Raw genomic sequence first — 20,434 nt, 5'->3', positions numbered from 1 at the left:
CCTACAGAAAATAAAACTTCTGTCTTTTATTTTGTGTGTCAGATCTCATGAAAGAACTCAGTTTGGTCTCTGGAGAGAAACAGGGCAGGACTCAATTTTTGGAATATTAATTGTTGGCTGTGGGAATTAGTGAGGTTTTACTGTATTTGAATGTAACACACGGTAGCTAACCAATTCTGTATCTTAGTTTCTTGCCAGATCAGCAGAACAGTTCAGTATTTAGCGATCTGATCATGCAGGTGTTTAAAGGGCCTGATGTTTAATATCTTGAGTGGCACTGCTGAAATCAAAGGTTTCATTATATGAACCAAACACAATACTAATATCATGTTTGCATCATCTAGTCTTTCTTGTTTTCTTTCCTCAGTCAACAGATTACTGAACATTTGTATTAATAACAAGTCAGCTTCCCTCATGAGAAAAACAACTCTGAATTTGTGAGCTGTAATATGTTAGAATTAATGTGATCTCTTTGATGATCATTCTGCTTGCATTTTACCAAAATAGTTTTCATTTGTCATTTCCACTATTTTTTTCTATTCATATGCCATTTCAATTAACATACTCTTGTCTCCTGATTATTTCTTACAACAAGAAGGGAAGGTGAAAATACATTTCCAATTACTTTTGTTTATTTGCTTTTGAAAATGTGCAAACAATTTTTCCAAAAGCCCAGCATGTTGGAGACTAGCAATAGAAGATAGTGATGAAGTGGTGCCACAGCACAGCAACCTGCAGTCGAGTTCTGAGTAATGACTATCTCTTCTATTTAGTATTTTTTGTTGGTTAGCCATTCCTTTTTCATATGTACGTTGTTATCTCAGTACGAGTGTTTCTTACTGAAGGAGTTTCCCAGATCTCTCATTCACTTCTTCTCTTGATTGCTTTATATATATAATCTTGCAGTGTGTAGATAATGCCTGCATGAGCATCTTTTTCAGGTAGGGGCATATGTATTTTTCCAAGTCCCTCTCAGTTATGCCAAAACTTAAAATTTTAATCAATTCCTGTAAAGATAACAGTGAAATGAGCTTCTGTTCCCATTATAATTCATCAAACATCACAAACCATATACAAGCTTATAAGCCTCAATGAAAAAGGAATGGGTTTTGACCTTTTGGCTTGTTTATGGGTTGTTTCTTTTTGTTAGTGCATTTTGAGGCAAATATGTAGGATAATTCTACAGGATTAAGATGCCAACAAAACCATTTGCAGGACTTTTGTAGTAAGATTAATGGGAATGGAGTTGCAACCTGAAGAGTTAACTGTGTTTAGAAGGGCTTCAGCAGTTTCATCTCTATTATCTCCCAGAAGCATCATGCTGTATAAATGAAGGGATTAAGTCAGAAGCCTGTTTCCCTCCACAGCGGTAGCTCCTTCAGCGGAATGGTACAGGAAGAGAATCTTGTGTTTGCTGTTAAATTCTCTTTGTAATAAACCATAGAGAGTGCATTCCCTTTAGTGGTATTGAGTCAGTGTTAAGGGCATAATTTAAATGAGGTTTGGAGTGCAAACATGGAATAAAAGCACATAAATATATATTCTAGCATCCTCTTGAATATTCAAACATTTGATAATAAAACTGGTTCACAAGCACATTTATTTTGAAAGTAACTTATAAGTCACTGAACTTATAAAACTTTATGTTTGAGTTTTGGTTGTATCAAGGCTAGCTCCCAGTGATGTACTTTGTTATGACCAGGTGTCTTTTCATCTGAATTTCATGGTTCAAGTTGTCTGACACAATCCAACTATTGTCCACAAAATAATTCCTCTGGATACAGAACTAGATCTGTGATTATTTGTGCTGCTAAAACTTAGCAGTTGATGGTGACCAGGCCTCAGATGACGACATATATCGCACTGCTCAAAATGCACTTTATAATTATTGGAGTCCCATCTGTTAAGTACATACAAAGTCCTACTAAAATGCTGTCTTCACTATCTGTGCTTACATTCGGCATAGAAGGATTATTCAGGTGATTTACCCCTTCTATGCATATTTATTTTATATTAGAAAGAATACTTTTATTTTTCTCTGCTTTATTTACAGACGGGTGAACAAATTCATGTCAGTTTGCCACTGTCTCAGCAAGTTTCTAATGAGAGCAGGCTCTCTATGTCTGAATCTGTTTCAGAGTTCTTTGATGCACAAGAAGTGCTTCTATCTGCCAGCTCATCAGAAAACGAGGTAGGCTGTGACAGCATGCTGCAGCATTGCTGTTGGACAGATTTATATATTGCTACCATTAGTCATTTATTTTACTTTTTATAATGATACTTAGAATAAAAAGGTGTCAGAATGTGTAAGGTGTACAGAAATGAACCTGAGACTCCCTTGTGATGGAGTGCAGAAGTTCCCTGAAGTGTAAAACTGAGTTGAAAGTTGTTTGTATCAGTAACTTCTGCGCAGTACCTGTCCTTGCCAGACTATGGCAGTTTCAGATAAGGGTGACATAGACAAGAGCAATTATGCCTGACTATGCAGTCAACTAATCTAGTGTTTAAAATATTCTTTAAGAAAAAAAATCCTTGTATACATACAAAATTATTCTCTATAATCAGAGAAATAGACAAAAGCCTGAAAAATTCTCTCACTCAAGCTCAAAGTTGAAGCAGTCAAATACGGTTCAGGCTCCTGAGTCATGTTGCTGTTCGTAGCTTTCCTGTGCTATCCTGAATAAATTCTTCCATTTTAAAAATTTACTTTTCTATGTACCTTTTTATAGAGCCACAGTAGTGCTGTGGTCTACCACAACTCTTCTGTAAGAGGAAATAAGAGTGTACCACCGTATTTTCGCTTTGACAAGAATTGCTTATGTACCATGAGTTGGCACAGCCGTGGCTAGAGTTGTCCATCTAAAGGATGGAATGGTTCCTTATCTTATTGCTTCTGGCAGGCGTAAAGTACATGTTATCTCAATTGTCTGGGTTTTCTGTATCAGCATGGAAAACTGATGTGTCTGTATGGTATAAACAAAATGGAAACTTTACAAAATCACCCTCAAATTATAGACCTTATAGTAAATACTCTGTCATCAGTAAATATTTTGAAACTAATACTTCTGAAAAAAAAATCTTTGGTTAAAAAAAATCTTAAAAATAGTCTTAACACTGATGTAGTTCTTGTTTTACAAAATGATAGGTCTATGTTTATAAATTTTTCTGAAACACAAGCTGAGTCTTATAGTTCTTTATAAAGAGTACAGATCTGTCTTTTCTCACCTCCCATCTCCAGTGCATTACATTGTCAATTTTTTGTTCATCTCTGATCTCATTTGAAGTCATCCTTTTGTGCAAATTTAATGTCTGTATTTGCCTTCATAATAAGGAATTCAGAAACATAAGGAGAGCACAGCATTTGTTTTGACACCATTAGTGCACTGGCAGTATGGGCTGATCGAAATATCCATTTGATTTAGTTAAAAGCTCTTACTGGGTAGAGATTTCTTTGAATATTTGTGTTTCAGTTAATTGTTTTTTTTCCTATTTTGACAGTATATTTTTTATGTATTTGACTTAATTGATATATTATTTATGTTTTAGGCTTCTGATGATGAATCTTATATCAGTGATGTGAGTGACAATATATCTGAGGACAACACCAGTGTTGCAGACAACATTTCTCGGCAAAGTATACTGCTATGTTTTAAACTTTGGGAAATTACATTGGTTATGTTTATGTACCACTTTTACTGTACGTCTGTACAAGACAAACACAGCTGAAATCAGTAGAGTTGGGCTTACTTGTTCAGGTGGTGATTTGGTTCAATTGATAAGTCTGTTTTTCTTAATGTGGTGCTTTCTTGTGATAAGAGTTTTTTCCTTTTCTAGTTCTTAATGGTGAGCTAACAGGAGGTGCATTCAGGAATGGACGAAGAACTTGTCTCCCAGCTCCCAGCCCTGACACCAGTAACATCAATCTGTGGAATATTTTGAGAAATAACATTGGCAAGGATCTTTCCAAAGTATCCATGCCGGTTGAGCTAAATGAACCTCTGAATACCTTGCAACATCTTTGTGAAGAGTTGGAATACAGTGAACTGTTGGACAAGGCTGCTGAAACAGATGATCCTTATGAACGCATGGTAATAAATTTAGTGTCGCACTTCTTATGTCTGTATTAAAAAGGAAGCTGTTGAGTGAAGGTCAGTGCAGGGTCTTCTCTTGCTCTTGCTGTTCACAGACAACAGACCTTCCTGCTGGGTCAGACAAATGCTGTGAACAATCACAGGTGGTAGGTTAGATCTGAACAAGGCTGAGGGACTTTTCTTGGCGTCAAACAAAGTCCTGCAATTGTGACTCATTGATCTGAAGACTGTATATATAGGCATTGGCAGTTTCTAACCCTGCAGCATACTCTCCTGGCTTATGACCAATGTAGGTGTCAGTAAGATGTCATCCTAGGCAATTTTTGATAGAGAAGTTCCAAAACACCAAAACAAAGTTTGCCCGGGCAGCCTGACTTCAGGTCCCCGGTAAGTATGTCTTATCTTTTAACTGACAGCCAACAGCCTATGTTCAGCTCTCAGGGGATTTTGATCTGTCATGTCTCCTTTTCCTCAGAAGAAACAGGGAAAGGCTGTTAGGGGAAAGTTGGCAGCATTGTTGCTGAGCTTATCTACTGTTCGTTGGTATGCGTTGGCAGCACTGTGGGCAATGTATGAATAGTATTAAATGAATAGAGAATGGAGCACCCCTTACACAGTTAGAAGAAAACAATGCATGTAAAAGCTCATATGAGTTATGTCCTCGCTAGCATGAAGAGAGAAGGACCTGATTAAAGATCATTCTACTGTTAGCAGATTGTCCATAGCTGAGTGATTTTTATGCCCGTATTGCTTTTCTGAAGTTTTGTTTGGACTTCTGAGTTCCTGTTGTGATTCTCTTTAATGCTGCTAAGGGGAGCTGTAATCTAAACTACCATGGCATGTCACTTATCTTCTTACTCCCAATTAGGCCTGATTTAGAGGTTACTGAATTTTGGTTGTACATGTAGAGAAGGGGGCTGATAAGGCTGCACATTTGTGGAAGATCCTGAGATAACTTTGCATTGAGGACATCCTAAGTGAGAACTGTTTATGTTTGGCACTAAATAAAATAGTTCCCATAGGAAAATAGTATGCAGTCTTATAATTAGAAGTCTAACTAGAGCTGGGTCTGTGTTTTAGATCATTAATGATAAGACTGGTTAAAGGTAGGAAAACAGTATCTTGTGCAGGCTGTTATTTTAGAGGACTGTTGAAAGAGACTGACTGACACCATGAAGAAAAATGAGTTATATCAATAAAAGAAATACACTTTACTCTGGTTCTGGCTGTGATGAATGGCTTCACTCTCAGACATGCTTCATTAATCCAGAGTTCACTCTGAGTGGAGCGAGTTGTATGATATCATGTAGTGATGGCATTTACACAAGAATCTGCCTGTTCTCAATTAAGTTCTTGTCTGTATTTTTACAGGTTCTCATAGCTGCTTTTGCAGCGTCAGGCTATGCCTCTACGTATTTCAGAGCAGGAAGCAAGCCATTTAACCCAGTGCTTGGTGAAACTTATGAATGTATTAGAGAAGACAAAGGATTTCGATTTTTCTCAGAGCAGGTAAAGCTCATTTCTAGATAGACACTCCTGATTTGACTTAGGTTTTTGTTTCTTTGTTTTACAGTGTAATCTTGTATTTTCTTTCTAGTTAGAATTGTTTGCTTTCTTACTAGTAAGGAAAGGTTGTTACTATGAACAGGCTTTGTTAAATGCTAGAAGAAAATTATTATTTTTATAATAATACACAAGGAAATGTTTTAAGTACATAGTGTTTTAAATACAAACTTAAGTTACATCTGTTTTCATAGAAACATAAGCTAATAAATAGTGTGGGATAGTTAATATTTTCATATTGCAGTAACAAGTATATTTTCTTAGAAATGAAAATGAATTGTTTTTAACTCAGCCAAACTGTTTTCCAGGTTAGCCACCATCCTCCCATTTCGGCCTGTCACTGTGAATCGAAGAACTTTGTGTTTTGGCAAGGTAAACTTTCTTAATTTAAAAGCATAAACTCTCTTTTTATTGGCAAGTAAAAACTTTGTGCAAGCTGAGCTTTGCATTTGGAACTTACTCAGAGTTTCTATACTTATTATTTTTATAGTAATATATCACAAACTGATGCTCTGAATTATTTCACTCCAAATTCTCATTCTTAAGAGTAAGCAGATGTGTTGCAACTTCTCTTGTCACTTGCAGTCTGTTTATACTTTTCTATTTAAAAGCTTTTTACCAAGAAAATTATTATTTCATTCAAACACAACCAGTTCTTTTTACACAGTTGAACAAGCAGCTCTTACTTTCCTTGTATCTACTGGCATATGCATTTAATTTGTATTGAAACTTTTCACGAGAGATTTGACAATAATGTAGCACAGGCAAGACTCCTAGAAGAAAATCAAACTTCTCTTTAGTTTTTCTGATCTGATGTAATTTTCTAGTATTTGTTTTCTTTTTCAATTTCATGGCAACCTCATACCATCCTGTTTTAAATCAGATGGTCTAGCATAGATCATCTCATGTGCCATGCAGATCGCTGCAAGGGGGGAGACTTTGGTCTTTTCAGATTTGTAAACTTTTCACTATTATATTCAGATATCAGGTGGAAAAACAAATTCTGGGGGAAATCAATGGAAATTCTGCCAGTTGGAACCTTGAATGTGACTCTTCCAAAGTAAGCTGCTGTCCTCTTTCCTTTGTTTTCAGTCTTTGCTGCAATCTAAAGGGTGTGCTGCCTTTTGAATGGATTGAGGGAAGTGTATGCAGACATCACATGAATTGAGAGTTAGTGCCTAGATCAAATCTCAGCTTAGTGTACAGGTGGGGATACTGAAACATTTTTGAGCCTGAAGATCCATTTGGGTTTTTTTGAGGAATTATATACAAACTCTCTAAAAAGTGATAGAGAGGGGATAGAAATGTTTTAGGAGAGAGGTCCCAAGTTTTACATGTACAGTAGTGATCATTACTGCTAAGTGTTCCCTCAGAACAACCACTAGTAATAATTCAAGGTCATTTTTCAAAATGTAGATAAGTCAAAACGTTCTCCAGCTGTTGACAGAGTAGTGAGAAGTTTCATCACAGGTAAGACTAGTTGCAAGTTGTAAATACTGAGAATATGCAAGGAGGGGATACTTTAAAAGTCTGGTTTTGCAGTACTATTCCTGCTCCTTTATGTGTGCAGCTAGCCTTTTTTTCCTGCCTCTAACAGTATGGCACCACTCCACTTCACCTTTTTATCCAGCTCATGAAGGTGAAGTAAATGCACTCGGGAGCATCTTTGTCTTCTGTCTTCACGCTTGCCCCTCAGCTCTCAGTATAATTGCCTCATTTTATTCCCTTGTTTGACAATAGAAATGGTCTGACCCCAAGTAGTTGGTACAGAGGGAAAGGGATGATGTACCAGTTAGCTCCTGCTTCCTACTTCTTTTCTGTTATCTCCTTTCTATATTTATTTTGTTCTAATTGTAATTTAATTACTTTGTCTGCTTATAGCCTCAATTCATCCTTATGTTGATCTCTGTGTCACTGTCCGGGCCCTAAAGGAATTCTGGCCAAATCACTTAATGCTCTGAGGACAGTGAATATGCTGTGCAGGGCTTTGGTAGTTCATAATGTCTTGATTTGTGGTTCATAGCACCATTCTTCAGTTCTCTGCACTAGAGCTTGAGTGAGGTCTCCTATGGAGCATTAGTAATGTACCCAGAACCAATGCATTATTCAAGTAAGCTATTGTTTCAAAAGTTCTTTAGGAATATAGTCTGGTATTTATGATAATAGAGGTATGTGTTACTTTTTTGTCAGTAATGATCATGATTAATATTTGTTACCAACTACTTGTTAATCTGTTCTTAGGTACGGAGACTACTACGTCTGGAACAAAGTCACTACTTGCATACATAATATTCTTAGTGGAAGAAGGTGGATAGAACATTATGGAGAGATAACTATCAGAAACACAAAAAGCAGTGTTTGTATTTGTAAACTCACATTTGTCAAGGTAACATATGTATTCTAATATCATATATTCATAAAACTGCATAACTTAAGCATGTATCAAGCTGTTTCTTCAGTATTCCTGATATCCACATTCTACATTTTGTCTTATCAACATCTGTAAATATGTAAATGGCTTATGATCAATGAGAGTACTATGTCAAGGATTATGACTCTATTTTATTGGACATTTGATATCAGTGTGTTGCATTGCTGTATAGCTGTGTGCTGTACTGTTGTTGGGTTTAGGCTAAATTGAAATGTCAGATTTCTTTTTTATTACCACAGTGAAAATACAAAGTCACTGTAGAGTTTTGTGCAATTTTACTTCTGTCTTTAGTAGAATTTGGCAGTCAATATTTTGCCCCTTAGACCATGTATAAAACCAGATCACTGTATAGCTATGTTACTATCAATTATTTTCCCCCAAAATACGTTTGTCTTCATGTTGCAACAAAATGCATCAATACCATTGCAGTGTTAGCAATGGTGCATTGCTGTAAATCTGAAATTCATATTTTGATGGATGCTCTGAGAATGGGTAACTGACAACTGGCTCAGTAGGTGAAGGTGTAAGAAATAAATGTGTCTACCAAAATCAAAACAGAGGAGAGAAACAGAAAGCAACAAATAACAAGTAATACTGGCTGAACGTCTTCCCTGCTGCAGACGGTATCAAAGGTTGCCCTTACATTTACAGGTATACTCAGTATTTCTCCATATAAAAAGAAGAGAGTTAGCTGGCTCTATCTTGCAACTTTCTAAGTGTTGTTTTTGCTGAATTGTGTGGATTTGGGTAGTTCCCACATTTGCAGATAATGATTTGTGTATACTCAGTATTTCTCCATATAAAAAGAAGAGAGTTAGCTGGCTCTATCTTGCAACTTTCTAAGTGTTTTTGGTGAATTGTGTGGATTTAGGTAGTTCCCACATTTGCAGATTATGATTTGTGCTTAAATACCTTTATACCAAAACCATGTATCAAATTATTTGGGCTTTCTCATATTAAAAATCAATTAATATTCAGATTATCTGAATTTCAAGATCTGATATTGTTGGTTCCAGGTGTGGTGTTCTGATACAAAATTCGGACAGTTGGTGCCACTTAGTAAGATTCATGCAATATCTGTACTGGTGAAATGGATAATGCAGAAAACAGTGTGTACTAGTAATTCTTTGTTAAAATTGCAGGTAAACTACTGGAATTCAAATGTAAATGAGGTCCAGGGTGTTGTGATAGATCAAGAAGGGAAGGTGGTTCATCGTCTTTTTGGAAAGTGGCATGAAGGCCTTTATTGTGGGGTTGCACCTTCAGCCAAATGCATATGGAGGCCAGGTAAGAAGCTTGCAATAAACTCTGGCAGACACTAGTGTAACCCTAAACTATGTAGAGCTGTTTTAGCCATCATTTTAAATACATAAAATACTGCTGGGGAAATTAGATTTCTGGCTTCATATATGCACAGTCCTTTATACATGCACAGTGATTCTCCAGGAATTGTCATTATTGTTAGCATTTCGAACCCTACTCTGTAGTGATAGTATTTTGAGCTCTACTTTGCACCCTACTCTTTGCAATGTCTACTCTGACTTCTGTTAGTGCTCAAGGCGTTGGACAGTGCTGAATCAGTCTGTGAGCATGCATTATGTTCCAAAATTAACTCTGAAGATCAGTTAAGGTTACCTTTTATAGAGACATTTGATAAGCCCACTTTCTGAAGAACAGGAAACTATATTTAACATGAAAATCTTAAAACCAGTAATTTTTATTTAAAAAGGAAGGAGGATCATAAAATTTTTGAATCTATTAGCATGTAATTACAACCTCTGCAGGATAAGCAGTTGAAATTATTATTTAGTGAATGTTGTTCCACCTAGAGAATAGATTTGATACTTTTTAATTGTACGTAAGAGGAAAATATATTAATATTTTTGCTGTTATAATTCAATAAATAAATGAGTCTCTTGCATATTTGGAATAATAGTTTTTAAAGTTTTTTTCTTTCTCATACATATTCATACAGGCTCCATGCCAACCAATTACGAACGTTATTATGGCTTCACGAGGTTTGCTATTGAGCTCAATGAATTAGATCCTTTACTGAAGGATCTTCTTCCTGCAACAGATGCGCGGTTCAGACCGGATCAAAGGTAAGAATGCTTTATTATACACTTAATATTTGTGGTTTTAAGGCTTGGTTTGGCTGGGTATTGAATTTTGTCTGTGTTGTCACTGCAGTCTGAACTAAGCTTTGGAGGATTCTGCTAGCAGAGAAGGTATTCAGTATTGTAATCAAATTTCTGCTTTACCCAGTTGAGGCAAAGTAGAAAGCATCTTGTTGGTATACTCGAGCTATAGCTCAGTCTTTGGGCAGAGGTAGGATTCCTTGTAACAAACTGGAAGAACAGGCTCTGAAATGTCATACCCTCCTGCTACGAATGGAAGCAACACTTATTCCCTCCTAATTCTCAGTTCACAGCATCTCAATGTTTGTGATATGCTGAAGTTACTAAAGACTGTGTGCCTTAGGTTATACGTCAGATACATGTAACTGGGGAGTCACATCTCGGTTATGCTTGTTTTATGAGATTATGACTAGATCTGAAATTGGGTACAACACAGACAACAGGCTTGGTTTCTGCTTGTCTTTTGTGATGGTTTGTGCTAGAAAATCCCTTGTTCTAGACACTGTGTGATTGCTATAGGACCTGATGTTATTCATACAGGCTTCTGGAGGAAGGAAATGTAGAAGCAGCAGCATCTGAGAAGCAAAGAATAGAGGAACTCCAGAGAAGTCGGAGGCGATACATGGAAGAAAACAGCATTGAATATGTACCCAAATTTTTTAAGTGAGTCTATTCATTTCAGTAGTCTCTGTTTTCTATAGTGTGACTGGACAAAGTACTACAAGAATTACCAGCAATATAGTCTGTTAATCTAAAAGCATGGAAAATGGCAATTTTAGGAAAATTAATCAGATACCTGATTTCTGCCTGAAGCAATTTTTGCATAGTTTAAAACTTCATAATTGAAAGATCATTTTCTCACAATGGGCAACAGCTACACAAGCCTGCTGCAACCCTTGGCCAATGTTATTTGACCTGTGAAGTGGAATAGAAGGATAATATTAGGATCTAAGAATTAACTATGTTATTATTTTAAGTCATTGCATAAACAAAGTAATAAATAGTAACCTGAACAAAAACATCGTACATATCTCTCGCTCTCTAAAATGCATATATGCATGGCTAAATTACAAATTATTTATTTTTCACTGTGTGCATGTGTGTTGTTTTTAATTAAGCATTCTTCTGAAACAAGGAATAGTCACAGCAAGTAGCCTGATGTTTAGTATAGGGAGTCAAAAGTGAAAATACTGAATGTGTTTGATGCAGTTTTGTAGTAGAAGATGAGCAAAATACAGAGGAGACAAACGATATAAATGGTGAAAAGCTTGTGTTCTGCAGGCTAGATCCCTTGGTTGATCCCCTGCACATAATCAGAATCTGTAACAGTAAAAAAGGCTTTATGTGGCTCTAACACCTGCTCACACAGATCAGACCACAGATTTGCAATCTTGGCTGTTTTCTAAACCTTCCACTTCTGACACGGGTAGAGGTTGATTTTTATTGTTAAATCTCTGGCTTTTCTTCTGTCGTTTAGAGATATGAAATCAGATTTAGTATTGGGTTAGATGAGAGGTATGAAATTTGATTTCATATTGCATATGAGCAGAGATCTATGGTGAGAACTTTTTTCCTTTCTCTCTCTTCTTTTTTTTTTCTTTCTACAGAAAAGTTCTGGACGCTAATCAAAGAGAAGCTTGGGTTACCAATGACACCTACTGGGAACTGAGAAAGGATCCTGGCTTTAGTAAAGTAGAAATTCCTGTACTCTGGTAAATTGAGAATGTAGATCTAGTAAACATATCACTCTGAAGAAAAAAATAACTATGCACAATATGTTTCTTATAGCTAAGCGTGGTTTGTGGGTCTACGGAAAAACCTATCATTCGCATTTATATTCATCTTTATAACGGACTTTTGAAAGTGCATTAGACCAGGCCCCTGACCACTTCTGGATCTTTTTAATTTTGCAGCAGCCATTAAATAAAAAAAGAAAAAAAAAAGAAACAGAAACCTTTTAAAGTTTCATACTCTGAAAATTCAGAGCAAAAGAAGCAGATGAGTTATCCAAAGTCACTCGGAAGAGGTGGTAAACACAAAACTGCAATTGGTGCTTTAAACAGACATTAACAGTAATGTAATTTAAATGGAGAGAAAAGAAAAGGAAGAAAAAGAGAAAAAATCCATTTTGTTTCAACTATTTTTGTTAAAAACTCTTGGGTCACAACACTGTCATTTCTGGCTTCAGGTTAGTCCTTTGGTGTGATGTGCTTGGACTGGCCTTTGTCAAAAAGATATGCTTTTCTGGAAGCTGTTCCCTTTCACATGTCATTGTTCATGCCTTAAACAAAATATGAAGATGTACAGTAAGTCATTTTAAAATATGTATGCTTAGGCTTGTGTGAAGGGCAGATTTTTAAAGCACTAAAATTTTATCATGATATAAATATTGGAGAACCTGCATTATTTAAAATCAAAAGACAACCAAACATCTAACTGTATTTCAGAGGAATGAGATCTACTGTACATGCTTTAGCTTTGGGAATCTGACTGTATAATCAAACTGAAAAGAAACTGCTAACTGGTTGAATTTGAGGCAATTGTGGTAAATCAATATGAATTGCTAGTCTGAAAGTTCATGTTCTAAATGACTGATGCTGAGATGCAATCATCACTTTTACCGCTGGCTGAACATAGTCTTGCAGTGAATCTCATTTCCCCATAATTGTTTATACAATTAGAATTCTCTGAAGCTTTGCAACAGCATTAGAAGCACAGAAAGATTTCATGGGAAGGTCTCTGGCTTCTCTCAAGAAGCTGGATAGTACTGTAAATGCAACTATTTTCTGCCACACACAGTGTTTACTGGCTCTGGTTTTTTCCCCATCTGCTTTTCTTATCTAAATTTATATTTGAGAGTATGGCAGACACTCCCATGTGTTGTAGCTAACAGCTACTACTTGTGTTCCCAAATAGCTTTTGTGCAAAATTCTATTTTACAGTTTTTCATACAGTGAGTCTATATTTTTTGATTCGGAACCAATTCTCTTATGTGTTGCTAAGCCTCCGTTAATGTATGTGGGAGAAGGCTTGACACTTTCTATTTGTAAATCTCTGAAATATTAAACAGTAGGAGGGCAGATTTTAATAAAAGGAAAGTAATTAGGAAAAAACTGCATTCCATATGGTATGATCTAGTCTTCCATTTATGCATGTATTACACATCTCGGCACTGATGACAGGTTAGTTTTCATGCATATACACTGTATTTCTTTCTACACATACATGGCATACATAGTGCACTTGAGTTTTTCAATTTGAGGTTGATTCCAGTACTGAGACCTAAAAAAGTAATCATTAGATAGGCATGTGATCCTGCCAGCAGAGCTGCTTGAATAGTCCTCTGTACATTACTACTCATACTCAGCTCTTCACCTGTCTCTTCCTTTAGCAAAGTCAGGTCCCTACAGAACTGAGATTACTTTGATTATTTAATATGCAGTTAGTTCCCCTCCTTGCTTTTATGGCAAAGCAACTTGCAGAGCAACTAGCTACTAATTAATTCCAATTTCTTGACACAGTTCTGTTATCAGGAGGAACTGTGAAAACCTAAAGAAAATATTAGGTAGACTTTTTTAAGAATTAGGAGTGCTCATGAATTGCTTATGAACATTTGGTATAAAAAAACCCCAAACCTGTGTGCAGATTAGCAGGATTTCTTCTGAAGAAAATGTTGAATTTTCCAAAGAATGATGTATTTTTCTTTAGTAGTTTAACTTAGTCTGATTTTTTTTTTAGTTCTGCAGTTGTTATAAGAAAATTAAAATATATAAAGGGTTTAAAAAATCATATTTGGTTCACTTCATTCTCATTTGCTTTAATGTCATTAAACTATGAATCAAATTGGCGTGCTTTGTGCAAAATAACAATTAATTATTCTGTGTCACTTTCCTTAAAAACAACATTATTAAACTTATGTCCACCTCATGCTCCAGTCTGTGTGTGCAGTTCCCTGTGATATTAGAAAGCATTATGTGTGTATGACTGCACATATATTTGAAGGATGGAAATTGCATATCCTCAAATTTTTTTGAAAGTCATTTTTTAGTTTAAATACAGAAGTAAAGTCTTCAGTTTTACAGTGTTCTGCTAGTGCTTTGTGAATGCCATTTGCAACGCAGTCTGAAACAGCACTAAAGATCCTATCACCGATTTAGTTTTTTTTACAATTGTTTATTTGACATTCATTGAAAGAAAAATAACATTAACATTTTTAGTATATTAAATCTTTCTATTGGAGACACTTTTTAAGCCTACTGAGTGTTAAATTAGTTAATTAGTAAGTAGAGGAAACACAAAACAGTGCATCACAAAATGTTTGCAGTCATCATCAGAAATTGAGAAGTGCTAGCAAATGTACCATAAAGCAGTTTCTTATAGTGCAGGATTCTCTGGATTCTGTGCAAAATCTTTTATCAAAATTGTCCTGTAACCCTGGGGGACATCATGACATATTTTGTGCTGCTTCTAAAGAGCATGGGTTAACAGATGATATGTCTAGGGGCTTCTATCCAAATCGTAATTTTTAGACAACCTGTGAAATTTCAGAAGCACTGAGTCCCAGGGAACAGTGGGCTTTCCACTCCCCTGGCAGTGTAGTGCAGTACAGGCTTTCCTATGTTGCAATGAGAACACACTGTGGACTCCTTTGCAGCCTGGCGCCCACTGCAAGTGCCTGCTGCTTTTCAGCAGGGCTGCTGTTCATCCATCCTTTCCTAGCACATGGGATTTTTCTGTCCCAGGTACAGACCTTTGCACTTCTCTTGAACTTCATGAAGTGTCTTCTGGCCAGTCCTCAAGCCGAGCAAGGTGCTTCTGATTGAAGCTCTGTCATTTGGTGTGATGTCTCATCCTCCTGATTTAGTGTTCTCTGTAAACTTGTTAGCATGTAGTCTGTGGTGTTGTCCAGGTCACGGGTGAGATGTTGATTGACACAGGCCACAGAATTGTCCCCTGCAGGGCTGTCCTTGTTGCTGGCTGCCAGCAGGGTATAGGATTCAGGCAGTTTTCGCTGCACCTCACTCCATTCGTCTAGGCAATATTTCCTTTTGAAAGGCATGAAAATTACTTACCAGCTCAGTAGATTTAATTGGTATAGGTTTGGTATGTGGTGAAAGTTAGTGCAAATTATTTCCCTTTTAAAACCTTTTAAGCAATGTAAGAAGTTCTAACTTTAACTACAAAGACATAACCTTTACTTTTCTCTGTGTTTTCTCAAAACACTTCTGTATAAAATACACAATCCTTATGCTTTACCTTTACAATAGTGAACTGTACTTTCAACTAATATTTCAAAAGTGTACCTCAGTTCATTCCCTGTTCTGGTACTGCGGATATGATAGGTTAATAATAGCTATTTTTGTCAAATGTAATGTCTTATAAAGACTTAAATAGCTTCATTCCTATTTTAGATCTGTATTAACAAGGTGATAGATTCTTCAGTGCATTGGAAATTGTTATCTCACTAGGAGATACAATTTGAACATGAGCTGATTTTCGTACAGTATCACTGTGATTAAAATGTCATCTGGACACTCATTCTAATTTTAGACAGATGTAAGCTGCATTAAACAAATTTTTTTGGTTTTGGCTTTAAAAGTGAACTCCCATTATAATACTCTTTTCATCTTACAAATAATGTTACCTTTTTTTTTTCTCATTTTGAACTTCTGACTCTGGATGGGCTTGTATGGCACTTGCGGCTTTTATTTGAGTACCTCATGCTAGGCATATGTCGAGTACAGCAGTTGTGTATACATGACATAGTTCTGAAAAATATTGTCCTTAATTCCATTCTGAACACTATCAGAGATTAAGGGGTACAAATTACACAAACCTGAAGGCACACTAGGAGCCAGTGCTGATGCTGCCCTTATGGGCACCCAGTGAGGAGCCTGCATGTGGGTCATGCGCTCTCTTTCCCATGGAGGTAACATGGGATTTTCTCACTCTCAAATCGGGCAGAGTGGAGCCCAGTACAATGCAGTCTTGCTTGTAGAGTTTCTCTAAAAAACAAATCTGAAGTTTTAGAAGTACTCTGGAAGGGAGAGGAAGTTCGTTTGCACTTGTACAATAACCAAGGGGGCTGCATATGCCAATTCTCTGTGAGTTCTGCAAAACTTGCTTTCACTAGCAAAGCTCTGTTAGTATAGGGAAGGCTTGTGTGCTCCAGTTGTTTTATAGGATTTTGAATATTGCCCGGTGCTGAGATTAACACTAGCTGCTTAACATGCCATTGGCTGCAGTTGTAATCTGAGGAATTAACTCTATTTTAGATGTTATTATGAGTACTGGAGCTGCATAACAGAAGTAAAGGAGAGTTTTCAGATTAAATCCACCTGAAAGGAAAGGGTATTTGTTTTCATATGCTAAAATGACAGGAGAGGTTAAGTTAGAGAGTTTGGCTCAGATTGGGGTTAAGATTAATATTGACAGAAGCGTGTAAGAAACACCAGAATGACCTCACTGGTCACTCTGTGTTATACACAGACCTGGGAGGAAGCTGACTGAGTTTACTGTGTCATAACCACTTACCTTGGCAGCTACTGGGGCTGAAAATACTATCTTGGGTTGTCTTCCTGTCTGTCATTAACTAAGAGTCATCAGAATTGTATAAAACCTGAATATGCTCTTTAGAGCATATGTTGATAGATGTTGGGGTAGGCAGGGATACAGTGGCATCTAAGGCTTTTTGTTGCTCAAACTTGCAAAAGTATATTTAGTATAGAAAGTAGTGTACATTTCAGTACTTTACAATCCCTGGTTACTTTTATAATACTTCTGCTATCATGCAAAATTAGTTTCATGGAGAAAGATCGTTTGTATGGTTTTTTGGTTTGTTTGGGGTTTTTTTTTAACAGAAGAATCAAGACTACATGCATTAATAAAGGTTTAATTACTCCTGGGGAGGACATCTCCCTGAGCTCCATTAGAACAGTGAATGGCACCCACAAGAATGTTGCAAATCTCAGTAAGCTCAGAGAAATGGCTTCTTTGCAGCAATTTATTTTATTTTTGTATTATATATTGTAATGAGTCTACTTACAAAGCAAATACACTATCTGATCTTTAAACTAAGGAATGTAAAACATCTCCATTAATTAGCTTCGGTGTAAGCTGTGTCTTTCTTCCACTAAACTGAAAAACCTCTTTACAAAAACATTTTTATATGGTATTTTGCAGGTTTAAAAAGTGATAGCAATGTACTTGTAGGTGTTCTATATACTCATCTCCTCCTTTGTTAGGTTTCGTGGTATTATAAACACATAATATCTTTTATTTTTTTTTTCTCTTCCTTGCAATCTTTGACAAACCTCAGGAAAAAAGGGAGGGAGAGTCTACAATGGAGAACAGTAAAACTAGTCACAGCAGCTCTGTCAGTGGCACAGCTGTAACAAAATAGAAAGTTTTCTAACTTTTATGAATTAAAATGTCAGTAGAGCTGCTGAATCTGTGTCAGCCAGGTTATCTTAATACCATTTTTCTTTCCACTGATCCATGGCAGCATGAAAAAAGGGAGGATTGGTGGCATTTGCTCAGAATGAATTCTGAAGGTGAAGGGAAGTTTTTATTCCTTTTATAAATAAAGATTACAGTAGCCAGCATTTGGCTGAAGGTGTATTGGTAATGTGGATAAAAAGAGTTACATATTTTATACATAAGGAAACCATAAAGTTGGAATCTATAATCAGCAGTGTGTAATATATTCTGTCTTGACTTATGAATAAGTCATTGAAGTATGGTAAAGCTACTTATTTGTACCCCTGGAGCAATAATCCAGGTGCTGTCTCCTGTGAAACACTAAAACCTATTTCCATAGTGACTGCTGCTTTTAATGGTGTGCATTAATGAAAGAGGGACATCTTATGCTAATGTTTAATGTTGCTGTCCCAGAACATTAGGGATGCCAAAAGGAGGGGAAGAGGTGAGGAGATTCCTTCAAAAAGTCAGAAGTGGGTAACTTATCTTTTACACTCTGAGCATCAAGATGATGTTATACAAAAGCAGCACACACAGTGTTAGATATTCAACCAGAACTATTCATCATTGAGTTCCTTGCTCCTTATGCCAGTCAGAGTAGCCACACATGCAACTTGTTTTTCTGAAGTTGTATTATTATTTATGATTGTGTTTGTGGCCCAGGGGTTGATTTCTTAGGTCCACTAAGGACAATCAGTGTTAGAGTCACGGTGACAAGCTCAGATTTCTTTTCTAGTAGTCCTGCGCTGAATGCTTGTCTTCTGTTAAATTCACCTGAGCAAGGACTATTACGGCAACATTAACAAAATTAATGTAAGTTTAATCTTCAATATTTTCAAGGCAAAGGAAGATTCGGGATAGCTTCCTTAACTGTGCTGAAGAAATACAGATGAGATCTTCAGTTATCTTTGTATTTGCTTACTATTTTATAAAATATTTTGAGATTGGATCACCAATAATAATTTTATACATAAATATATTAAACTTGCTTTCTCATCTATCTTGAAATCAAAACTGAAGATTGTTGTTCCAATTTGAGGTTAGAAATTAGTCTATTTAGTTCTTGGAATAAATGTTGCTGGTATTCTTCAGTGGTTAATGGAACAGGCTGCCCAGGGTGGCGGAGGAGTCACCATCCCTGGAGGTGTTCGAGAAGTGCATGGATATGACACTTCAGGACGATTGGACTCAATGATGTTAGGGTTTCTTCCAACCTTAATGATTCTGTGGTTCTTTTAAAAAATAGAATAACAAATTCAGATCACAATAAATGTTATTTTCAGCTGAGTCTCAAAAAAGACCTGACTATGAGCTGAGAAATAAATGCTGATGAGTGTATTTTGGTATGCAGGCATAAATGCAAAGATGGTAACTTCTATCCTAGTTAAGCTTTTGCTCTAATTAGCAAAAGCACTGTTCTTGTTCCCTTAAAATTCTTTCTAAACTGGTTATTTTCAACCATTCATTCCTCACTAATAATTAATTACAAGTGAAGTCTGAGTTTTAAAAATTAAGCAATATTTGGAACTCCACAGACATGAAGAGTGGTGCCTCTGTCTGGCACCTAATGTTCACATCTTGCTAGATCTTCAGCTCTCCCAGCAGGGCAGAGCTTTAGTGCTTATTCACTGAAATTTCATCTTTGGAGCAAAATGAAATACCAGTGGGCTTTTCTGGATGGGATTCTTCTTTGTATATTGATTTGTGTCTATGTTATTTACTGTAAAATGAGTGAGAAATCAAACTGCTAGCATCTGATGTCTGAAATATTTTCCTTCACCAAGATACATAGCAAACGTCTTGTTCTTTATCTGTTACTACTGGATTGTCTGAAGCGGATACTTTATTTAGCATATAAAAAGCCAACATAAAATTAAACTACTGTGGTATCCAGAGAGATCTTTATGGTAGTTCTATATTAGGATATTAGATATATTTTCTTTGTTGTAATCAGTAGCAAGACTCTTTGGGTCTTTATCTACTTTCCTTTGTATAATTAACTGTTTAGTGAATTATGATTTCTCAGTATTTCAACAGCAAAGAATTCTGTATTTTCTCTCATTTTTGCACAAAGTTAATATGAATTGGGAATAATGTCACACTTTTTTCTGTGAGATTAGATCCCATATGTACATGTGTAAAATGTAGTAAATTTTAGTATTTATACCTTGCTCAGACTCTGAGAATGCCATTAGAAGAGTAAGGTTTAGATTAGTTGTCAATTTTACGTTGCCTTATTGAACTTCTTTGCTTTTAACAGCCTTTAATTTCAGATGGGAAACGGCACTGCGCCAATTCTTTAGCAGGGCAAAATGTCAAAATCTAAATAGCTAAAAGAGCATTTTTTGCTGATTGCTTATATCCCTGTGCTCATTCTACAAAAAACCCCACAAATCTGTTGATTTCTTCTACACCTCTTTGTGTAGCATACTCATAAAAGGAGGTCCTCAGAGTCTTTCCACTGTGATTATGTTATTGTGTCAACTAGAAAGGTATACAGAAACTTGCTTCATGTTTTTTAAGGTGAATTTTAAAGGCCAGTAGTTGCTTTCCAGAAGCTTAACATCTAAAGCCAGTGCTACTTTTGAGTACTGGGCAGATAGTGTCTGTTTTAGAGGGAAATAACAGACTGTAACTAGAATGGGTCTGTGTTCCTAGATGGACCAGATTTTTTTTCTGTTGTTTGAAAGCAATAGGAAACAGCTACTTAAGGGAAAGAAAATAAGAAGAAC

At 36.2% G+C, this 20,434-nt stretch overlaps 1 protein-coding gene across 4 annotated transcripts in view; it reads left to right on the top strand.

The window, feature by feature from the left end:
• The window catches only part of OSBPL6 (oxysterol binding protein-like 6), a 48,220-nt gene extending 35,909 nt beyond the window's left edge, over window positions 1–12,311 (top strand). For all 4 annotated transcript variants that reach the window (XM_010179860.1, XM_010179861.1, XM_010179859.1 and 1 more), the window contains 11 exons: window positions 2,054–2,191; window positions 3,547–3,634; window positions 3,835–4,088; window positions 5,463–5,600; window positions 5,963–6,026; window positions 6,636–6,714; window positions 7,896–8,040; window positions 9,228–9,372; window positions 10,061–10,187; window positions 10,764–10,886; window positions 11,831–12,311. In XM_010179860.1, the coding sequence (XP_010178162.1) occupies window positions 2,054–2,191; window positions 3,547–3,634; window positions 3,835–4,088; window positions 5,463–5,600; window positions 5,963–6,026; window positions 6,636–6,714; window positions 7,896–8,040; window positions 9,228–9,372; window positions 10,061–10,187; window positions 10,764–10,886; window positions 11,831–11,939 (1,410 nt within the window). In that variant the 3' untranslated portion in view covers window positions 11,940–12,311. The remainder of the gene's footprint in view (window positions 1–2,053; window positions 2,192–3,546; window positions 3,635–3,834; window positions 4,089–5,462; window positions 5,601–5,962; window positions 6,027–6,635; window positions 6,715–7,895; window positions 8,041–9,227; window positions 9,373–10,060; window positions 10,188–10,763; window positions 10,887–11,830) is intronic.
• Window positions 12,312–20,434: the final 8,123 nt, after the last annotated feature.

Source organism: Mesitornis unicolor, unplaced genomic scaffold (genome assembly GCF_000695765.1).
Source record: "Mesitornis unicolor isolate BGI_N332 unplaced genomic scaffold, ASM69576v1 scaffold12, whole genome shotgun sequence".
Classification (NCBI taxonomy): Eukaryota; Metazoa; Chordata; class Aves; order Mesitornithiformes; family Mesitornithidae; genus Mesitornis; species Mesitornis unicolor.
The sequence above is the reverse complement of the archived record's forward strand: the minus strand, read 5'-3'. Positions and strand labels throughout refer to the sequence as shown.